The 20,050-nt window shown below is 31.3% G+C and overlaps 1 protein-coding gene and 1 non-coding gene across 3 annotated transcripts in view; both read right to left on the reverse strand.

The window, feature by feature from the left end:
- Window positions 1-778: 778 nt before the first annotated feature.
- LOC147075980 (glutamate receptor ionotropic, kainate 2-like) overlaps window positions 779-20,050 on the reverse strand; it is a 45,340-nt gene continuing 26,068 nt past the window's right edge. For both annotated transcript variants that reach the window (XM_085942311.1, XM_085942312.1), the window contains exons 11-18: window positions 17,864-18,025; window positions 12,632-12,831; window positions 11,505-11,706; window positions 9,879-9,970; window positions 8,929-9,059; window positions 5,634-5,749; window positions 3,279-3,428; window positions 779-2,742 (exon numbers count right to left, since the gene is read on the reverse strand). In XM_085942311.1, coding sequence (XP_085798437.1) covers window positions 2,530-2,742; window positions 3,279-3,428; window positions 5,634-5,749; window positions 8,929-9,059; window positions 9,879-9,970; window positions 11,505-11,706; window positions 12,632-12,831; window positions 17,864-18,025 — 1,266 coding nt within the window. In that variant the 3' untranslated portion in view covers window positions 779-2,529. The remainder of the gene's footprint in view (window positions 2,743-3,278; window positions 3,429-5,633; window positions 5,750-8,928; window positions 9,060-9,878; window positions 9,971-11,504; window positions 11,707-12,631; window positions 12,832-17,863; window positions 18,026-20,050) is intronic.
- On the reverse strand, window positions 15,512-15,583 carry TRNAN-GUU (transfer RNA asparagine (anticodon GUU)). Its single transcript has one exon. It is a non-coding gene; the product is annotated as a tRNA-Asn (tRNA).

Genomic DNA, 20,050 nt, shown 5'->3' on the forward strand with positions numbered 1-20,050 from the left:
ATAATATGCTTAGAGACCTCTTGTCTACTTCCTTATACATTGGTTTCTTTTGTGATCTTTACGCGTTATGCCCAACATACACATTACCATGCCACGTTGCGCTATTAGTATTTTTTGGATTTCTCTTCCATTAAGAATCCATATTTTACACGGATACACAATGGGAGGGATCTTTGAAGACACTGTTCAGGCACTCAAATGCACCCCATACCAGTTATGTTCTGCAAGCAATCTCGTCATACGTGTTAATTGACATTTTTTGTCCAAGATAGATATAGTTATTGACCCACAACGAATTAATTATATAAACATAACAGATCGGCATCCTCCTGATAATGGAGTTGTAGGAGGGGGGAAAAAGACCAAAAATCGAGTGCTGTCATATATGGACGATATTTTAGCGTAAACGAATACAAAATTTATGTGAAACGAATCAAGACGCTGATTATCATTAACATAAACATCTATAGTGGAACTATTTGATCTTGCAGATTTTTCTCGCACGTAGGGCTTATACAGGGCTTATGTGATTATTGTTACTGTTCATATTGTCGTCTGTATTCACCTAAAGCTAATTGAATAGTTTTTTCTCGTACCTCTTCGAACAATTAATATGTCTTTTCATGTAAAAACTATCGAAATTCAAGGTAATACGGTAGGTTTATAAGTCACAGTGAGATAATGCATTTTATACTATAAAATATTTTATTAAAAATATAAACATTCATAAATCACACATAAAATTAAAAGTAATTCACAAAATTCGATTTCATGCTCTTTTTCCATAAAGTGAACGTGTGCCTACTGAGTATACAAATACAATGAAAGCTATATTACTTATTATTTCAAACATAAATTATATTCATTAAAATTTTCAAATTTTCTACAATATTAATGAATTAAAATGTTGTTTAGTAGGTACAATACTTTTGTAAATTGATACCTTAGAAACGAAACCGGTAAATATGTAGGTAAAACCTTACAATTATAACAGCAGAAAGGTGTTGTTGAAACCCTCAATTAGTAAAACATTATTTTTTATTTCTAACATTGCATCTAGATAATCAATTATAATTAATATAGTGACGCGAATCTCATATGGTTGGTCAAGTACGTTCACTTAAAAATCTGTTGATATAAAACCTCCACTCAGTGGAGGCTCATATGAAGCAAATAGTTAGGTAGGTACCTAAGTAAAAAGACCATATTGTGTGTATATATATATTATTTATATAATTCTGATAAGTGCTCATAAATATCAAGTGGTACTTATGAAATTTATGATAATAATAACAGCGTTATTATCAGGAGTGTTGATACTGATCAATATATTATATCAAATGAATTTTCTTATTTAATCTAATAAAAAGGAATACTACTGCCTGCAATGCTCTGCCATGGAGCCATCTCTTACCGGGAAGACAGCTCACGGTGAACTGTGATACGGAGAAATGTAATACGTATATTTTAGATGTAACCAGGGAACTAAAATAAAATTTTTCTTTTCTGTGGATATAACCCTCTTCTATTGGGTTTAGGACGATTCGGCGCACGTACAACTGGGCGCCACGCAATCGAATGAAATTCGAAAATAATTAGACGTTCTTGAATTATATAAATAAAAATTTATATTTAAATTATTATTATTTAATACTCGGTGAGAAGTTAAATATGCACACGTAAATAATGATTTAATTATGCATATATTTAAGTTCCCACAAGAGAGAGATCTTTTATGTTTTATAGAATACCTCAGGCATGATAATTTTCAATCCGCAATAAAAAACATTATGTTAATAGCAAAATAAATTAAAACTATTTATTAATTAGTAGTAGATAGAAACTGATTAAAATTCCTCGTTTACTTTGTGTATAAATCGTAACGAGCGTCTATTTATTCAATTCGACAGTGCGCGCCCAATTGTCCTAGCGCCCAGTTGTCCCATTCCCCTTCTATCTATATGTCACATGAGGTAGGCATATTATGATTTATTGGACTCACAATTTTCTGAAACTCATATACTAGATAATTAAATAAATTATTGGTATATTTAAATCTATTGTTGTATTACTATACATATAACGGTGCAGTGGTTAATGCAAAGATAATAAATTAAACTCGTCTGTGAAAAACTGGAATTATCCTGATTACTTTGTTTTGATATAAACACGTCGCACCAGTTCGATAAGAAACGTACTAACTAGCATAAAAAACAGACGTATTATTATTAATAGTAGTTAACAATTTTACTGCCATCTGTTGTCAAAATTAAAGAATAATTATTTTGGTGGTGCTCCATAATAATTTTGAACGCGATATTATACAGTCCGGAGCGGGTTCAATTATTATATAGGTAGGTAACAATATTGAATCAGATGAAAATACAGTAACTAATAATTATTGTATTATTTGTTCGTATCACGGTCATTTTAAGCTTTTAACATTTATTATAATATTATATAAAAACGATAATACAATAAAAATATAAATAATCACTCTGCCCATTAATTGGAGATCATCACATTGCTTCACTTTACATCATCCTTTGGTATCCTCAGCCCGTATCCATAAGGCTTGATGGCCTCTTCGGACTTGGCAGAAGCGTGTACGGAGTTGGCAGATTCAGCTGCGGACGGATGCGGACTCTCGGAGTCTCGCGGACGATGTCTGACCGGTTTCGTGTCTCCACTGCATTTACCAACAAACCTCAGCTCTTCCATCAACTCGTCGCGGAAAGGTACCTAATGATTCACAAAATATTAGTATTCATTAATTGAAACATACCTAATAATATTATCAATATTAATATTATGAAAAAATTATAACAAATATTATAGGAGATATTACCATCTATCGGTATGAATAAAAAACCTGAAACGTTTAACCTAGTAAAATGTTGTGATTGAAAAATGATTTAACTTCTTAATTCTTTTTTTGGATAGTTAATAATATTAATATTTTTATAATAGGTAGCGATGATCATCAACACTCTTGCGTGTCTCTCATTATAGTATTTTTATAATAATTAAAAATATTTTTGCGTCTTTAGCGACTGTCATCTAGGAACATAATTTTAAGTTCATAAGTTTTATAAAACCCAAGTAATAAATTGCTTTGGGCACAGATGTCGTTACTAAAAAATATTTTCTATCTTCAATAAATTATTAATAAACAGCATTTTTTATGGTTATGATTATAATTAATGAAGAATAATTTTATTATTTCTGAAATATGTTATAGAAAACGCCAAGAATTGCAATAAGATAATGGGGTCTACCTTGTGTATAGCTACACGCTTTCTTACTCCCGACAACATCTCGTGGATCGCTGCGAATGTTGCCAACACACATCCTCCGACAAGTACAACAAAAACACCTCCCACGTTGTCCACACCAAGTTCGTCAGTCTCTCCATCACCAGCGTCTTCCTGCATGTCCGTAACCGTTCCATTTTTTCGGTCATTGTTGATGCCAAAGTGTTCGGTCATATCGTATGACGATATTTTCGGTCATTTTAAATGACAATTTATGTTACAATGTTTTCAATGGATTCACATGAAAGTATTTTGGCCATTTTGTATGAAAATATCCTCGGTCAGATTGTGGGTATGAAGGTAATTCATTTATGACGTTTCCACATTTATATTCCAATGATGATTCACACATCAAAAACAGGGGGCCATAAGTGGTGCATTCAGGATGGGCATGCAAAAATAGAAATAGCGACATAGTAAAATCTAATATAAATCAACCTAAACTAGAAAAAAAACGTAAAAACAATGGGTTCAACTTAAATGCACACCTGGATAAAAGTGCAAGGGTACAAATAAAACTTTTTTTTGTCTTCTAATGGAAGATTGAAATCACCTCAAAAGGAAGCCACAATTCCTAAAGCCAATTCAAAAGTTTAACTAGGTAGGTGGAATTCTATGGGTACAAAATATTGTATGAGGATTATGTTTATTATGTGGTATCTTTGTACTACTTACCTAATTTATTAAAAAAAACTAAATAATTATTTGAATTGAATACATTTCTGTATTTATAATAATATGTTATTTAGTTAACAAGTTCTTGGAATGAACCATTATTATTTTTACAACGTTTTTCTTAGCTCGTATTCTTATTTGTCCGGTACAAATCTTGCAATCGATTTTTAACTAACTTCCCGACTAGCTAGACATTTTAAACTTTTAGAATATAGGTATCAGAACACGATGCCAATGCAGGGGTCTGGGGTCCTAGCAACTAAATTATTAATATATACGTGCGTTACTATGGAAATCAATATGACAATATGTCAAGTACAAGTTTTTTTAATCGTTTAAACTAGTCAAGTCAAGTTTATATGGTTCAAAAATGTTTTGGAATTTAAAAACGTATATAAAGAGTTCTTTTTATCTTGTAATTATTTTCATCTTAATAAATATTCTTTCTACTTTATATGTATTTACTTTAGAAAAAGGATATTCGATGTAAACTTATAAATCATATTAACAATATTATTATTTTTACTCGTTTTAAATCTTATTTTAACAATTAATGCTTAGATACAAAAAGATTGTTTTGATAAAAGAAAATACCAAATAATATAATGTACCTATCTATTATTTTGTGTAAAGTAGATATGTGTTTATATGCAGGCCTAGAAAAATGTTTCTATGAAACACTAAGCAAAACACGGGGTCTTCAAAAAACCATGCTCAAAACTCCTACTTTTACTATTTTTCTTTTCACCTTGGCTTCTTTTGCAATACTTTTAACATCCAATAGCCAATCTGTGATTGTGGTGAATATCGCGAAAATGCATCCCCCCACCAAAACGACGAAAACTCCACCAACGTTCGCCAGAGTCAAGGCTGGAGATTCTTCGGCAGGAGCAAGATTCTGAACCGGTCGTATACAAAATATTTATTTTGATAGATACACAGTGTTGGATGTAAAAAGTGAACCTGCATTTGTGTTAAGATAATTTATTCATCTGTACCTTTTTTGTGAACTTTTTTTTAATCTTTCCTGTACATGTTATCATTAATTTGTATATGTGCCATATAATATACAATTTTTATTTATAAATATATAATATAAATTAGGTACACTTAACTTTCACCTTTGTATGACCTCGATTGTACGCAATCCCTGAAATACTTAGGACATAACTCAATGAATATGATTCTAAACCTTTTCAAGAATTTATAACTGAAAAATTCACTTAAGTATTAAAAAACAATAATTTAAAGATATTTATTTGCTGCTGAGTAGAAAATTAATAAATAATTAAATTAGCTTTTCAAATAAGCAAAATATTGAACGGGGTAAGAATAATATGACGTCGCATGTATTAGGGTCACAGAAATGAACTTTGCGTAAAAGATATTTTTGCGACGATAACATGGAATTCTGTGTTTATTACATAATACAACTAGTTTGAAAATATTTATAAATATAATATTATATTATAATAGTTTATATGAAAAACAAAGAAAAACAGTCTATAAGTGACAATTGATAACAATTATTTTAAGTGCCCGGCCTAGATTATAAATAAAAATTTAGTATTCAGCATCAGTGTGTAATATATTTAATATTAATTTTATAAAAAGGGGGTGTCTTAAAATAAACAATATACTCACGCTGCAAGCCCCTCCACCTCTTTTCTCTTCCCACCATTTTAAGTACATTTTTGTCAATGTTCCATCTTCTTGTAGCCTTAAAACTGCAGCACTGAGGGTGTTTCTGTATGCAGAATCTGAAATAATATGAACCATAATAAATTATCCACTTTTCTATAAGATATTGTTATAAATATGTTATAAATGGTATATATAAATACACATACATATAGGTACATTATATTATATAATGTTATTTACGTGTGTTATTTCACCCATATACTGAAGCGGGTCCTCAGGCCTGGATCTATGGTGGGCCCCCCTACCTATCGCTAAGGTTAAAGGCAGTGTTATATTCTACAGTAGTGTTCCCCATGTGGTTTCCACGGAATCCGAGGGTTATGGGTATTCCGTGTATTATTCGCGATTTTTAAATAAATACAGTTGATTTATTGAGTTGTGGGCACTTAGCATATTATTATGAAGCACTGATCGCGACTTCCTTTTGTGTAGCCAATTAACATGCAACCCATCTTCATATTTGATAAAAAAGCCATTTTGTAAGTTAGGAAACACAGTTAAAATAATTATTAAATAAAATTCTAGACGTGAATTATCATTTAATCATTCATTCCAATCATCATATCACATCAAATTACATCGGAAAACTACATGTTTTTTAATGTTGGCGATTTATAAGAGCAAATTTGTGTTTTTCCTCACATAACTGGTTGACCCGCCACGCCAAGCCCCTTCTAAGCCCGAGCCACAAAGCTAGAACCACGTAAACTCTCCTCCCTTCTGGGCCAGAGTTATTTCTCTTTATTTTGATATTGATTATTGCAGAGATTATTTTAAAAATGTGCATATTTATAAGTAATAGCGAAATGTCATTTTATAATATTTAATGGTACCTAAGTATTTAAAAGTAAGTGAATAACATGGAATCTAATAATATGCTTAAATTAATCATTGGAAGGGTTGTATTAGTTTTTTTTATGGACTTTACATGATTCAAAATTAAAACAATAGTTTTCAAAAAAGCAAGTGCTTTTCTTAGAGCTCCGTGTGAAAAATCGTACTAAACTTCTTACCAGGGAGACAGAAGTATCAAATGGGTATCTCACTGCAAAGGTACATGAGAAAACTTTGTACAAACGAAGCTAGAAACATTGATTTTCTCTTTCGCACTCCTTAAAAACGAATATACGATAAAGACGTTATATCTATATTGATGTTTTGGAAAATTTCTGTAGTGATTTTCTCAATGTACCCACTTTTCTAATGCAAGCTACTCGATAGTTTTGAAGCAAAAACTATTCCACGCCTCTTACGTAGTGAAAGACCGTGGAACAACGTCAGAGAAGAAAATCATCTAATAATACCAGGGTAATATAAACCCGAAGAGGTCTATCCGATTCGGAAGAAAACATATTTACATCCCTTACTTTGTTTACATTCTGTTTAGAAACGAATGAGATGGAATTATATTTCAAGGAGCGGTCACTAGACTAGCTCGAGAGAGGACGCTTTGATTGTTGATGGCCAATTTCAGCTATGTAGCCTTCAGGAGGTATTTTCATTGAAGTAAATAATACAGTTCCGGAGGCGTAGTGAGGGCGGAGTCGTAGGCAGCCGAAAAAGGCTACGGCGTTATCAGGCAAGCATAATGTACGAAGAGGTATCAACTTTCAGAGGAGTGACATAGGGTAAATATGGGAGGGAAAATCCGAAGTTACGGCGGATGTGCTTGCTGTGTTGACGGAAGTTCCATTTGCTTTCATCGCATTGGGGATACGAATTATCAGGGTATCATACAATTATAAGGGTGGGTAACCAATATTATTTTAACGCTAACATCTAAGTATTGGATCAATAAAAACGTTGTTTTGTTCATTTTTAATCTTGTTAAAACAAAACATAAAAATTTCACCACGAAAGTGTCAATTAAAATAAATTATTTATTAATGAATGCAAACTTTAAAAAAATTTTAACAATTAAAAAAAAATGTTAAGTACATATATATTTTCAAAGACTAAACAAAAAAGTATGAGGATAATAATTGAGCACCATTTGATATAATAAAACAAAATGGATGAAAGTCGTAGCACTACGAAAAAAAATATCTGATGTTATATGTACAAAAGGGCGCTCTACGGAGGACTTAGTACATATACCTCTCCTTTCTTTCGTAGAGGTTCCTTTGACTCTGGAGAAAGTGGCGCAGGGAGTCTTGTTTCTCTACAAAGTATTAGGCGCTCAGAAATATATAGGAGATAACTTTATTGCCTCTACGCTTTTTGATGCAACAGGTTATAAACAAGAGGGGTGGTCGAGAAGAGTGAGCCCTCTTAAACAGAGAGGGAACATAAAACAAGGGCGCACGCGCTGAGTGTCATTACATGGAGGGGTGAAAATATGTAATATGGTGGACGGTCTTGCGCAGTTGCACCCTATTGTTTCGGGTACGATGTATCAGGAGGGTAGAATTTATCGTGACGTATATTAGTAGGTACTCTACTAAATCGATAAGAACTGCAAATTAAACTGTGAATAGGTACTATTAGGAAAGCGTATGAATGATAACAATATATTATTAAAACATTTTGTCGAATTAATAAATTAATACACAAGAAAAAAATGTTAGTGTAACGTAAATCATAAAAAAATAATACTTATTAAAATTTCATTTATTTGACATTTAAAAAATCTACCAAATATGATTATGTTTATTATCGAAAAATCGATAAATTGACTTCGTCAATAATATATATATTTTGAATCCTTATGATTTAAATGTAATATGTAATTCTATTTACCGTAAAAGGTGTTTGGAAATATTATAAAGTCGCTATTTAATATAACATTTATCAGTTTTCGTAAGTTTTTTCATTATTTTCTGAAGTGACTAAAACTAAAATATTAGAAAAACATTCGCTATATGGTGTCTATAATTTTATTGGAAAATTTATTGAAAACAAAACGTATATTGATTGATCGTTTCACTATTTTATCATTTTTATAACAACCTCACATTTAAAACTACTACTATTAAGATCTAAAAGATTTCTGACATAATAGAATTTTAGGCCAACCCTGAAAATAACTAACCATTTTATGCGTATTTGAAAGTTACACAAATAACTAAAAATAAGCATGAAAGAGTACGTTCAATCGTAAATTGAAAATACACGTTATAATCAAACGAGTAGAGCTAAAGTAAAGTTAAAGTTAAAGTAAAAAAAATAAGTGGTCATGCTCTAAAGATAGTAACAATAATATAAAATATCAGAGGGTTTATAATGATTTACTCACCTTTCCTCATAGCAATACCATAACCCTTGTTATCCAAAAGTCCTCCAATCTGGGTAATATCACACTCCCTCTGTGTTTTGTATTGAATTGAAGAAGATTCCATTAAAAATGCATAATCTTCATCCTTTACTCTACAAATATCAATTATAAAAAAAATGTTAAAAAATAGTAATATTATAAATATATACATAAAAAAAACTCCTCCAATTCATGTGATATAATATTATCGTCAAATGAAAAGGATTCCATTAAAATGAATATTTTTAGCTTTTCTCAATGATTATTTAAAAAAATATACATAATATTATATATAACTATTAATTAATACTTTGGACGCTGAAGACGCACTTGACGCGTAATGACCAGGCGGCCGATCGATGTATTTAATGTTGATTTTAAAGGTAGTAATTAAAAAAATATTATCTAGTCAGCAGCGAATGAGATATCTCATGTCTTGTTGCAGCTATTTCGGACTATAAACCATCATCGTTATAATATATCGATAAGTATCTACATAATCAGCACCCGACATCGAACCAATGTTGGATGAAGGCCTCTGCTAGCTCCCTCCACTGTTCTCGGTCCCTAGTTGTTTGCTGTAGTATAATATGTTTTCGATAGATAACACTTCTGATGGGTTGGTAGCCTGCAACCTCCCCGTAAGTGCCAGAATAATTAATACTTAGTGAGAGTATGAAGTGCTAATAATTCCATATTATTAAGCTATGATATTTTTTGTTCTCATAATAAATAATGTCATAATTAAGTAGATATTTTTTGATTCATTTTTTTTTTGAATATGTACTAATCTTTTATTAAATTTTCTTGAAATTTATAACATGAGAAAATTGTTAAAGTGGAGGTTACACAGTCCTTGAAGGTCCTATTACATAAAGTTAAAAAATGGAGATACCAGGAGATCAGAATATGTGAGGAGGTATTTTTTTTACCTCTGTATTCCAGCGTCGTTACTTGACATCAGCGCTTCTGGGTGCTCCATCATATATTCGTACATTTTCTTATACGTGGGCATGTCAGCGTCCTACAACACAGGTTTAAATAGATAATAAATTATTTAAATATAAACTAGTATTAGTGCAAGATGTTGAATACAAAATCAATGTTAAGTATATATTTTTGTGAAAATCGAATTTTAACGATTTGAATCGGTTGTTGCATAATCTTATTATATAATATTTGAACGACATAATATCTAATAAAAAAATAAAATATTTTTATAGAATAAAGGTTTCAATAATAATAACTCAATTTCGGTATAATAACCGGGGAAGTATATTTTTCAAAAGTGAATATCTGTAATACTTGTGTGACTCAAATGAAAATGCATTAGTAGGTATGATATACATATTATTATTTATCTCATATTCTTGACAAAATAAAAAAAAAACTACATGCAAACAATAATGTTCAAATAAATATACTATTTTTTATTTAACGAACATTTCGCAGGTTTTTCTTTGTTGAACACATAAAATTCTCCCGACAATTTATTTTACGTTTTTATTAGCTCGTATTCTTATTTGTCCGGTGGTTGTTTTTCCGGTACAAATCTTGCAATCGATTTTTAACTTACTTCCTGACTAGCTAGATATTTGAAACTTTTAGAATATATCAGAACACGATGCCAATGCGTTCTTTTAATACTTTTAGCCATCTTTAAGTAGAATTGAATTCAGTTAATTCATTTTCAGTTAATTCTGTTTTGTATGGAGAGTTATTTTGGGTGAAGTCCGTAAAAAGTAAAACACTATTATTGGTTGCTAGGGGTCTTGGGTCCTAGCAACTAAATTATTAATATATACGTGCTTTACTATGGAAATCAATATGAAATGTCAATATGATATTTCAGTATTCTATGATCGTTTAAGCTAGTCAAGTCAAGTTAATATTATTCAACAGAAAATTTAAAAACGTTGTATATAAAAAAGTTCTTTTTATCTTGTAATTATTTCTAGTTATATTATTTGTGATGCGGCTTAAAATTAATTATAAATATCATTGGATAGTAGATTATTGTTTTGATATTGTCTGAATTAGTATATTACTTGAATTATTACGACATAATAATATAATAATGTTTAAAACATATTCATGTTTAGTATACAATATAGTTAAATGGTTTCAAAAGTTAGTTTCGAGCTGTACCAATTGGCTAAACGTTTTTAATTTAAAAATTAAAAATAATACTGATTGACGTTTAGAAATATAATATCATGACGTGCTCCGCTGATTATCAGAAATTGATGGCGTTTGAGAGCAGGGTATTCAGACAGATACTTAGGTAGATAGATCAGTATTTTTTGACTATTATTTATTATGGTTTGGTCCCGCAGAGTTTAATTGAATTTTAAAAACCAACCAACACCATCTGTAAATTGTAGCCTACCTCACCCTTCACGTCTGGTGTACCGTATACCCAACTGGAGTTCCAAGGAAAAAGAGAGGAGATGGTAGAGAGACATGTTTGAAATTATCCAATAATAAATGAATGATAATATTAATTATTATTAATTGGATATCAGACTTTATTTTAACGGGTAAAAAATAATGCAAACCTTAAAGAAACTAAGCGTCGATCCATCTCGCTTAGCACCGTACATAATGCCTTGAGTATTGGATGCCAGATCTTCTGCATCATTAATGGGAGTATAAACAGACTCGACAGTCAAGAAAGCAGCTAAGTTAGCAGTGTATGAAGATACCATGATGAGGGTGAAGAACCACCATATTCCTGCTATCATGCGAGTAGATATGGCTCTAAAATATAATATAATATATTACAATATTAACAATTTTTTATGAGTTAATTTCAGTGTGATACAAAAATTGAAGCGTGTGCACGAACAACGATGAATGGCACACTTTGGGCATAAGTGAGTAGTTATGAATAGAACATTGATATATGGATCAAAACGAATGTTGGATCGCACTAGATGGCAGATGTAGTTGGTAAAAAAACTGGTTTACCGACGAACAACGATGAATGTCGAATTTTACCCACGAATAACGATGAACAAACATGGCGGACAAGGGTGGTGTTTTTTTGTCGCCGGGTGGTTTAAATCATTTAAATAGGAGTAGAAAACGAAAGATAAACATACAAGATTGGAGGGGTGTTAAAAGAAAAACACTTAAAGTTGCTGGGAAATCATATACTTCTAAGAAAGGAGCCGTAATTCCAGGGAAACAGCCGCCAAAAGGAGTAGAATATTGATGAATGTCACAAATACAATATTACCTATTTTCATAGACTAATATTCTTAGTTTCGTTGTCATGCACATGAACAACGTAGTACGGCACCATACTGTTCATCGTTATTCTCGTATAACATTTTTATTCACAAGAACAACGCTATAAGGCACATGCTGTTCATCATTATTCTCCTACAGGAATGTTTGTTTATTAATTTTTAAATTAATTTCATTGTTTTTTTATATAAATTATTATTTAATTGTGTTCTTTGTATGAATAACTACATCTTTGAAATAAAATACATTAACAAAATCCCTAAAGAATAATTTTATTTAAGTTTTATTCATTCCTCAACATTTTGCAAATGTGCCATTCATCGTTGTTCGTACACTCTCCAATAATTGTAGTTTCGAGATACTTGTCTTTTATAAAACTAGATATTTTTCTAATAAAATTGTAGAAAACTAAAATGTAATGTATTTTACTGACATTGGCGCGATCTCAGTACCCTGTTGCAGGACGGCACCCACCGTGAACCATAAGGAGTTGGACAAGCTGAACTGATTCTCAAGAGTGTCTGGTTCTTCAATACATGGGTATGGATTCTGCCACTCCTTGGGTGCCAGTCTTCCTGATATGAAAAGCAATAAAGAGACTCCCAAGTATGCTGATCCTACGCAAAGCCAGACCTGGAATCATGGAAAAATACTGTGTCAACAAAATACAATTGAATTTCATTATGAGTCTTCAGTAAAGATCACCACACCTAATGAATGAAACTAGTTGGTCAATTTATATGTGGAATAATAGTAATTTCGTAATAAATGTACAGTTTTACGAAGTGTTGTAAGCTCTTTTCTTTGGTAAATCCTTACTATTATTATACTTATAGTAAACCTATTAGTGGAGTTCCATCCCTTGGCCACCTTCGGCCCTCCGTCCCGACATTCCACGAAAACGCTGACTCTCCCTTCTCTAATAAGCGTAGAACGACAGCGCGCACTAATGAGACATTTAAGTTTCATTATCTCGAAAAATATATTAACGACACCCATGGTTTCTTTACATTTGTATACCGTCCACGAGGAATCCATTAATGAAAGTTTCAGATTGGTAGTGTCATTAATATAAAATTTAGTTTTTTATGATTACTGTTATTTTATCATGATCATTTTGAAGGTTGTCTGCACAATAGTCCAAAAAGTAAATTTTACAGAAGAGCAATATTATTATACTTATAGAATTATTATATATTACGTTTTGGAGTTGTCATCGGAAAATATTGGTACCTATAGATACCTATATAGTTAAAGAATTTGAAATTGACAGATTGTGGATATGTCACTATTGTGCTGACAACACTTGATTTGGTGCATATAGAAGCCACGTTTGCAGTCTATTATAAATGGTAAGATGTAAATTGTACGTAAAACATTTCACCGTGCTACAGTTCGCCGTGAGCTTTCTTATCGATGTCGCTAAATTTAAAAACCCGCTATAACGCGGCGTCTTACGTGAGCGAAGTCAATGCGAATGCGACGCGACGCGGCGCGACACAAACATATCAAACAGTCAACGCCACCTGTAGTGGCCTACGTGCAGATAATACCCGGCGAGCAAGGCGAAGCGGCGCGGGGTAGAAGCGACGCGATCAAACGGTTTGATATTTTTGCGCGAAGTGGTTGCGGCGGCGTAGGCGTCGCCATGGTAACAATTTTATAATAATCAAAGGAGGTAAATGTTTACATACATCTAAATATTTCTAGGCGTTACCATGGTAATAAACAAATTGTATAAATATGCAATGATGACAGCTGGTGACTCAGCTACACGTAGGGCAACGATTCCGCTTCGCATCGTTTTGGATCGCATCGCTTCAAACCGCATCGCGATCGCGTTCGCATCGACTTTGCTCACGTAAGACGCACAGTAACACTTATTTTTTTGAAATAATTAAGATATGTTTATATATATATATATATATATCAATGGATTCGTTTTTAAAATCTCTACACGAAAATTTTAACGCCTCTTTCAAAATCCGCTACGATTGACTGTCATTTATGAAACAAAATCAATGCATCTATCAATTCGACAAATTCGATAAAAAGTTTTTAATGATTTTCTCAAAATAATGAAAAAGTGTAATGGCGGGTTGTGAAATTTAGCTACACCGGAAAGAAATGACCGTATACTATACGGTCTCCAATTTTATTAGATTCAATATGAACATTAATTCAATTTTCATAGCCGATTTTGGTAAAATTCATGAATTGAAGAATGTAAACCTAACCTAACCTAACCTAACAAATAATCCAGTAGATCGGCTATTTTCAAAATTTGTTTTCTGCTGGCTTCCTGTAAAGTGTAAACCGACAAGAACCGTGTTTAATTTAGACATGAATTTTAAGTCAGTGTTATATGACCCATAGAGGTTGGACGGTCTTTAATATACGACCATAATAATGTTTCCGTTACAACATTTCACGGTGAACTGTGTTACGGTGAACTATATACGTACAAGTTTTCGGACACGATTAAAGATAGCCCCCAGATTGTAATAACATGTATTGGCAGGTGTACAGTAAAACTTGTGTACCTATCGAATTTTAAACATCTGGTATACGGAAAGTAGGCGAAAAATAAGCGTGATATAGAACTTGCACATTTTAGGTTATGTTTTTGAATTAAAGAGTATAATAATAATTGAACGTAGTTATGCAGAATGTAGCCAGTCCACAATAATGTCGAGCTGAGATAATGGCACTTAAGCAACAACATGAAATTAAAAATGTAGAAAAGTCGTAGGTCGATGAGTTATTATTTATATTATAGGTATAGCGATAATTTAATGTTATTTATTGTTTTCTATGGATTTTATACTACAATTTTTGAGATATTTTAGAATTTATTGGCTGGCTACTTTCTGCAAAACGCATTTTTTTAAATAGGCATTTTGTTAAACATGACCAGCTATGATTTTTATAAATATTATTCGTATATAGATACTGATAATAATTAAAATATTAATATTAGTTTAAAAAAAACTGTTGGAGATTCTTTTATTGGTTTATATTATGAATAACGTAAGGATTCAAACTTTTCCAACGAAAAATATCAGTTTTACAATTACCATAAATTGACGAATCGTCACAGATTTATAATAGGACAATGATATTCTCATTACGAACCGGAATATCCAACATATTTTTCAATTAGGGAGAAGAAACGAAATTCTAGCTTTCGAATTGTAATAATTATTGTGCTTACTGTTATGTAGTACCATTTTTACATATTTTAGGATGTAATGATTAACAACTTTTTAATGTAGTGATGTAATTATAAAATGAATCATACTATAAAAAAAATCGCCCCCGGGTGGGCTCGAACCACCAACCTTTCGGTTAACAGCCGAACGCGCTGCCATTGCGCCACGAAGGCCGATGCAAGTCATGGCATACTTAAAAATCTACTAAATTTGATCGATAATATAAATAATTTATAATATTATCGATTAAATTTCGAGATAAAGTTAAATAACATTAGAATTTCAATGAAACGTGACTATCATTAAATGAACACTGATTTTGAATGAATATGTTTTCATTACATCGTAGTGATTCGATATATAACTATGATTATATTGGCAAATAAACGTAATAACACTATATTATTCAACTAGTATTTTGCTTTTCTATTACATATTATATTGTATGGTATTCAGTTAATTTGTTTGTACGTTTATGTTACTCCCACGTATGATTACTATTATAAATTTCTTATGTGAAAGATGCAAATTGGGTTGTTTGTTAGATGTTAAAAGTAAACTCATAAAAAAATCTACGTTACACGCGAGTATTATTAATATGCGGATGTGTTAACTAATGTAGGTATAAGTATGTTATTATTATATTGGAAAATATTTGTTTTTTTAAACGTCCAATTTTGATACATTCTCTTTGTGATCTAAAATTATCCTTTAGATATCTACATGCTTTGTGTACACGGTATATAATAATATACACAATTAAAAAAAAAAGATTATTTCTAGTGTTATAATTTAACGAAATGATCGTTATAATGTCACCATATTAATGATACTAAATACGAAAGAAGTACGATGTAAGGGGGATCCTTATACCAGCAGAGGCACATAGCGGAAAAATACGAATCTTGCAATTTGAGACATTTTTTTGATAATTTACAATTTCAACTGTATTAATTAATAAAATATGTAAGTATCTGAAAACAATAAAAATTAAAATATTTTTTTTAAGTCAAAGATAAACCTTCAATAATTGTAAAAAAAATCATAATTTGTTACATATTTATCTCTCCGAAAGCGTCGTATTTTTCCGTTAGGTGCCTCTGCTGGTATAAGGATCCCCCTTAAGACTTTAATAATATCATTATGAGTAATTAAATCAATCAATTATTATATAATAAATGTAAATTAACATTTTTCCTCCTTTGCGAGAAAAAGTTGTTAGCCGTTCGCTCAAGTCATTTGGAGCTGGATGAGAGGCACATTAAAATTTAACTACATATTTATTTTTTAACCCACGGTGAAGTAGCTGTGACAGATAGGTCATAGATGATAAAAATGACATGCATGCGTTATAATTACAAAAGAATAGTCTTTTTTGCATTAGTTAACGTTAGATGCATTCATTGTATCTACATAATTATAAAAGGTATTTTTCATTTAGCCACTATTTTTTAAGTAACATAAAACTACTTCCATAAAAATATATTATATAAAATATGTTTAATATTATTATATATTTTATAAAAATATTGTGTGCCTTATTTGTCATGTCCGATAGGTCCAAAAAAATCCTTTCCCTTGATATTCTTTTTTCAAGTACCATAGTATGTATGGAATATGAAAAGTCTCCATTCGAATACTGTGAATTTGATTGTTTCACAATAGGCTTCCGATTCGAGACGCGATTTTATTTAGCACGCACTCGATTGGGGGAAAAAAATCACACGTTTGGCACACTGGATAACGATATAAATATCGTCCATATAAATAGATTTTAAAATTAAAATGCATTTTTGACAAACTATTCTTAACGGGGAGAGGCATGCCAGCAGAGAATCTAGCGGAAAAATACGAAGCTTGCAATTTGAGATTTTTTTTGATAATTTACAATTTCAAATGTATTAATTAATAAATATTATGTATCTGAAAACATTAAAAAGATTTTTTTAAGTCAAAGATAAACTTACAATTGTAAAAAAAAATATGAATTTGTTACATATTTATGTCACGAATAACGTTATTATTACATTATATTTAAGGTGATATTTATTATTAAAATTTAGTATATTAAGTTTTCAATTGTTGACCGTTTAGATTTTTGACTAATTCATCGTTTTAATAGTTTTTTTATATTTATTTTGAAAAACATCGATTTTTATAGAAATATAAATGTGTATAACTTGAAATCCTTTTTATTTCCATGACGAGATTGTTCGGAGAACCAAACCGCGATATATCGGATTTGGATAGCTGAACAGCATCTTAAAAAATGACCACTCATTATATCGTAATTAAGGCGTAAGCATTGTGCTCACATATACATGTACATGCATACAATAACTAGGAACCGAGAGGAGTGGAATGAGCTATAGAAGCCCTTCACCGATAATTGGATCGTCCCTGGCTGATGATTTGATGACGGTATATTGATTAGTAATATTTGTTATTTTTACCATGCTAGAGAACGGAGACATGAAGGAAAATAAACTGGGCGGTTGCTTCGTGGGCTTTTTGTACACGATGGCGATACCCAGATTCATGAAGGGCATTGTGAAATCCACTGCACTCTCTCTATCAGCAGTTACAGTCAAATCGGTTATGGCCAAATCAGCTTTCTGGAAATCAAAAGTAACATATTTTTATCAATTTATCATTCTGGTTAATATTACATTATCAATAAATTTACAATGAGTCGAAAATGTTATTAATTACTGAGATGTTGAAAAAATATTGTCAAGTCACATTTTAAATATGAAACGCATTGGCAATCAATAAAATAGGTATCTCTAGAAATCTCCATCGTAATACTACGTAGATACCTACCTTAATAAAAGTTTTATTATATTCGTCTTAAATCATACGTATGTACAGCACCCAATTAGCACAGCACACACACACACACATGATTTTCATGAAAAAAGTGTTGCGTCTTTATTGCGCGATCGCATAAATAGAACACCCTTATCGCATCTCTTTCAAACGAGCTGCACTTAATCGCTTAGTCACGTACCTGTACGTATTGTATTAATACTATCGACCGAAGGTACTTGATGGAATTGCGAAACCCGGGTCGCAAAAATCCGATTTAAATGAACTTGACTGACTGAAAATCCGAACTTAAATCCATTAGAATGTATACGTACCTATTGTATTAAAATTTCGTTATTTTATTATAATAACATTAATAGTTAATATTAAGAAGATTTTTTTACTTTTTATACTTACCAGAATCTTTCATATATTATATAATATACACATAACACAATGCTTACGGGCCCTTTTAATTAATTTTGTAATTAACGTGTCAATTTGCATTTGAAAAGTAATTAGCAAAAACACAATTTTGTGCGGCCCGTAAGCTATGGGTTAATTTCGAGGTGATTGTTTTATTTTCCAAATAAAAACCCAAGTGGGTTTAGCGAGGTCACAAATCTGTTAACTAAATAAAGAAACCGACTGTGATAACATTATTTTTAATGTGAATATCACTATAATATTATAATATATTAGTAAATTATTATATATTTTCAGCATCAGGGCATCTTATTTATATAACAACATCTTCCTTTTCTATGTTCCGTAGGTATAAATTTTGATACATAAATGAACAGCTTACCTACATGTAAATTGTACGTAAAAAAATTCACCGTGGCACAGTTCGCCGTGAGCTTTCTTATTGGAAAGAGATGACCGTATACTATACGGTCTCCAATTTTATTAGATTCAATATGAACATTAATACAATTTTCATAGCTGATTTTGGCAAAATTCAAGAATTCAAGAATGAAAACCTAACCTAACATAACCTAACCAAACAAATAATCCAGTATATCGGCTATTTTCAAAATTTGTTTGCTGCTGGCCTCTTGTAAAGTGTAAACCGACAACAACCGTGTTTTATTTAGACATGAATTTCATGTCATTAATATACGACCCAAAGAGGTTGGACGGTCTTTAATATACGGCAATTTATTTCCGATACAATATTTCATGGTGAAGTGTGATACTGTGAATTTTCAATTTTCAATTTTTTTTTTTTTTAACATATTGTGGATATTACAAATTCTAAGTTTAAGACGTTCACAACATGACATTTAGAAACAAAAATAGATAAATATAACAGTATTATATAAAAAAAGAGATATATCAGTAGATAAATTAGATAGGTACAAGGAAGTACACCGGATGAGTTAAGCAGACCCTATTTTAAGAATTTATAAAACAACATCCACCTAAATTCATTCTCACGTAGGTGGCATATATCAACACCGAAGCAATTTCGTTGAACATAGTTATCGCCCTCCCAATTGGCATTACCAGTGGCACGTTGGTTCTGCACCTTGGGAGAATAAACAATTGATGGTCTCTATTTCTAATATAGTTATCAGGGTCACACAGGTCAACACTGCCCAGAATGGCAGAGTTCTCATTTATACCTCGTATACGTCGAAAAAAATACGTAGCTAAATAAAGATTTCTTCTAAATTGCAGACTGCAGTATGTAAGCATGCCTAAGAGAAAGTCAGTTGGATAAAGCCACGGATAGTATCCATACAACCTCAAGTATAGGAGTCTCAAGAATTTCTTCTGTACCCTCTCCACCATAGGGCCATACTTCAACTGATGCGGTGCCCAAACAA

Source organism: Rhyacophila brunnea, unplaced genomic scaffold, assembly GCF_057557595.1.
Source record: "Rhyacophila brunnea isolate RB1 unplaced genomic scaffold, BYU_Rbru_1.0 scaffold_14, whole genome shotgun sequence".
In the NCBI taxonomy this organism is placed as follows: Eukaryota; Metazoa; Arthropoda; class Insecta; order Trichoptera; family Rhyacophilidae; genus Rhyacophila; species Rhyacophila brunnea.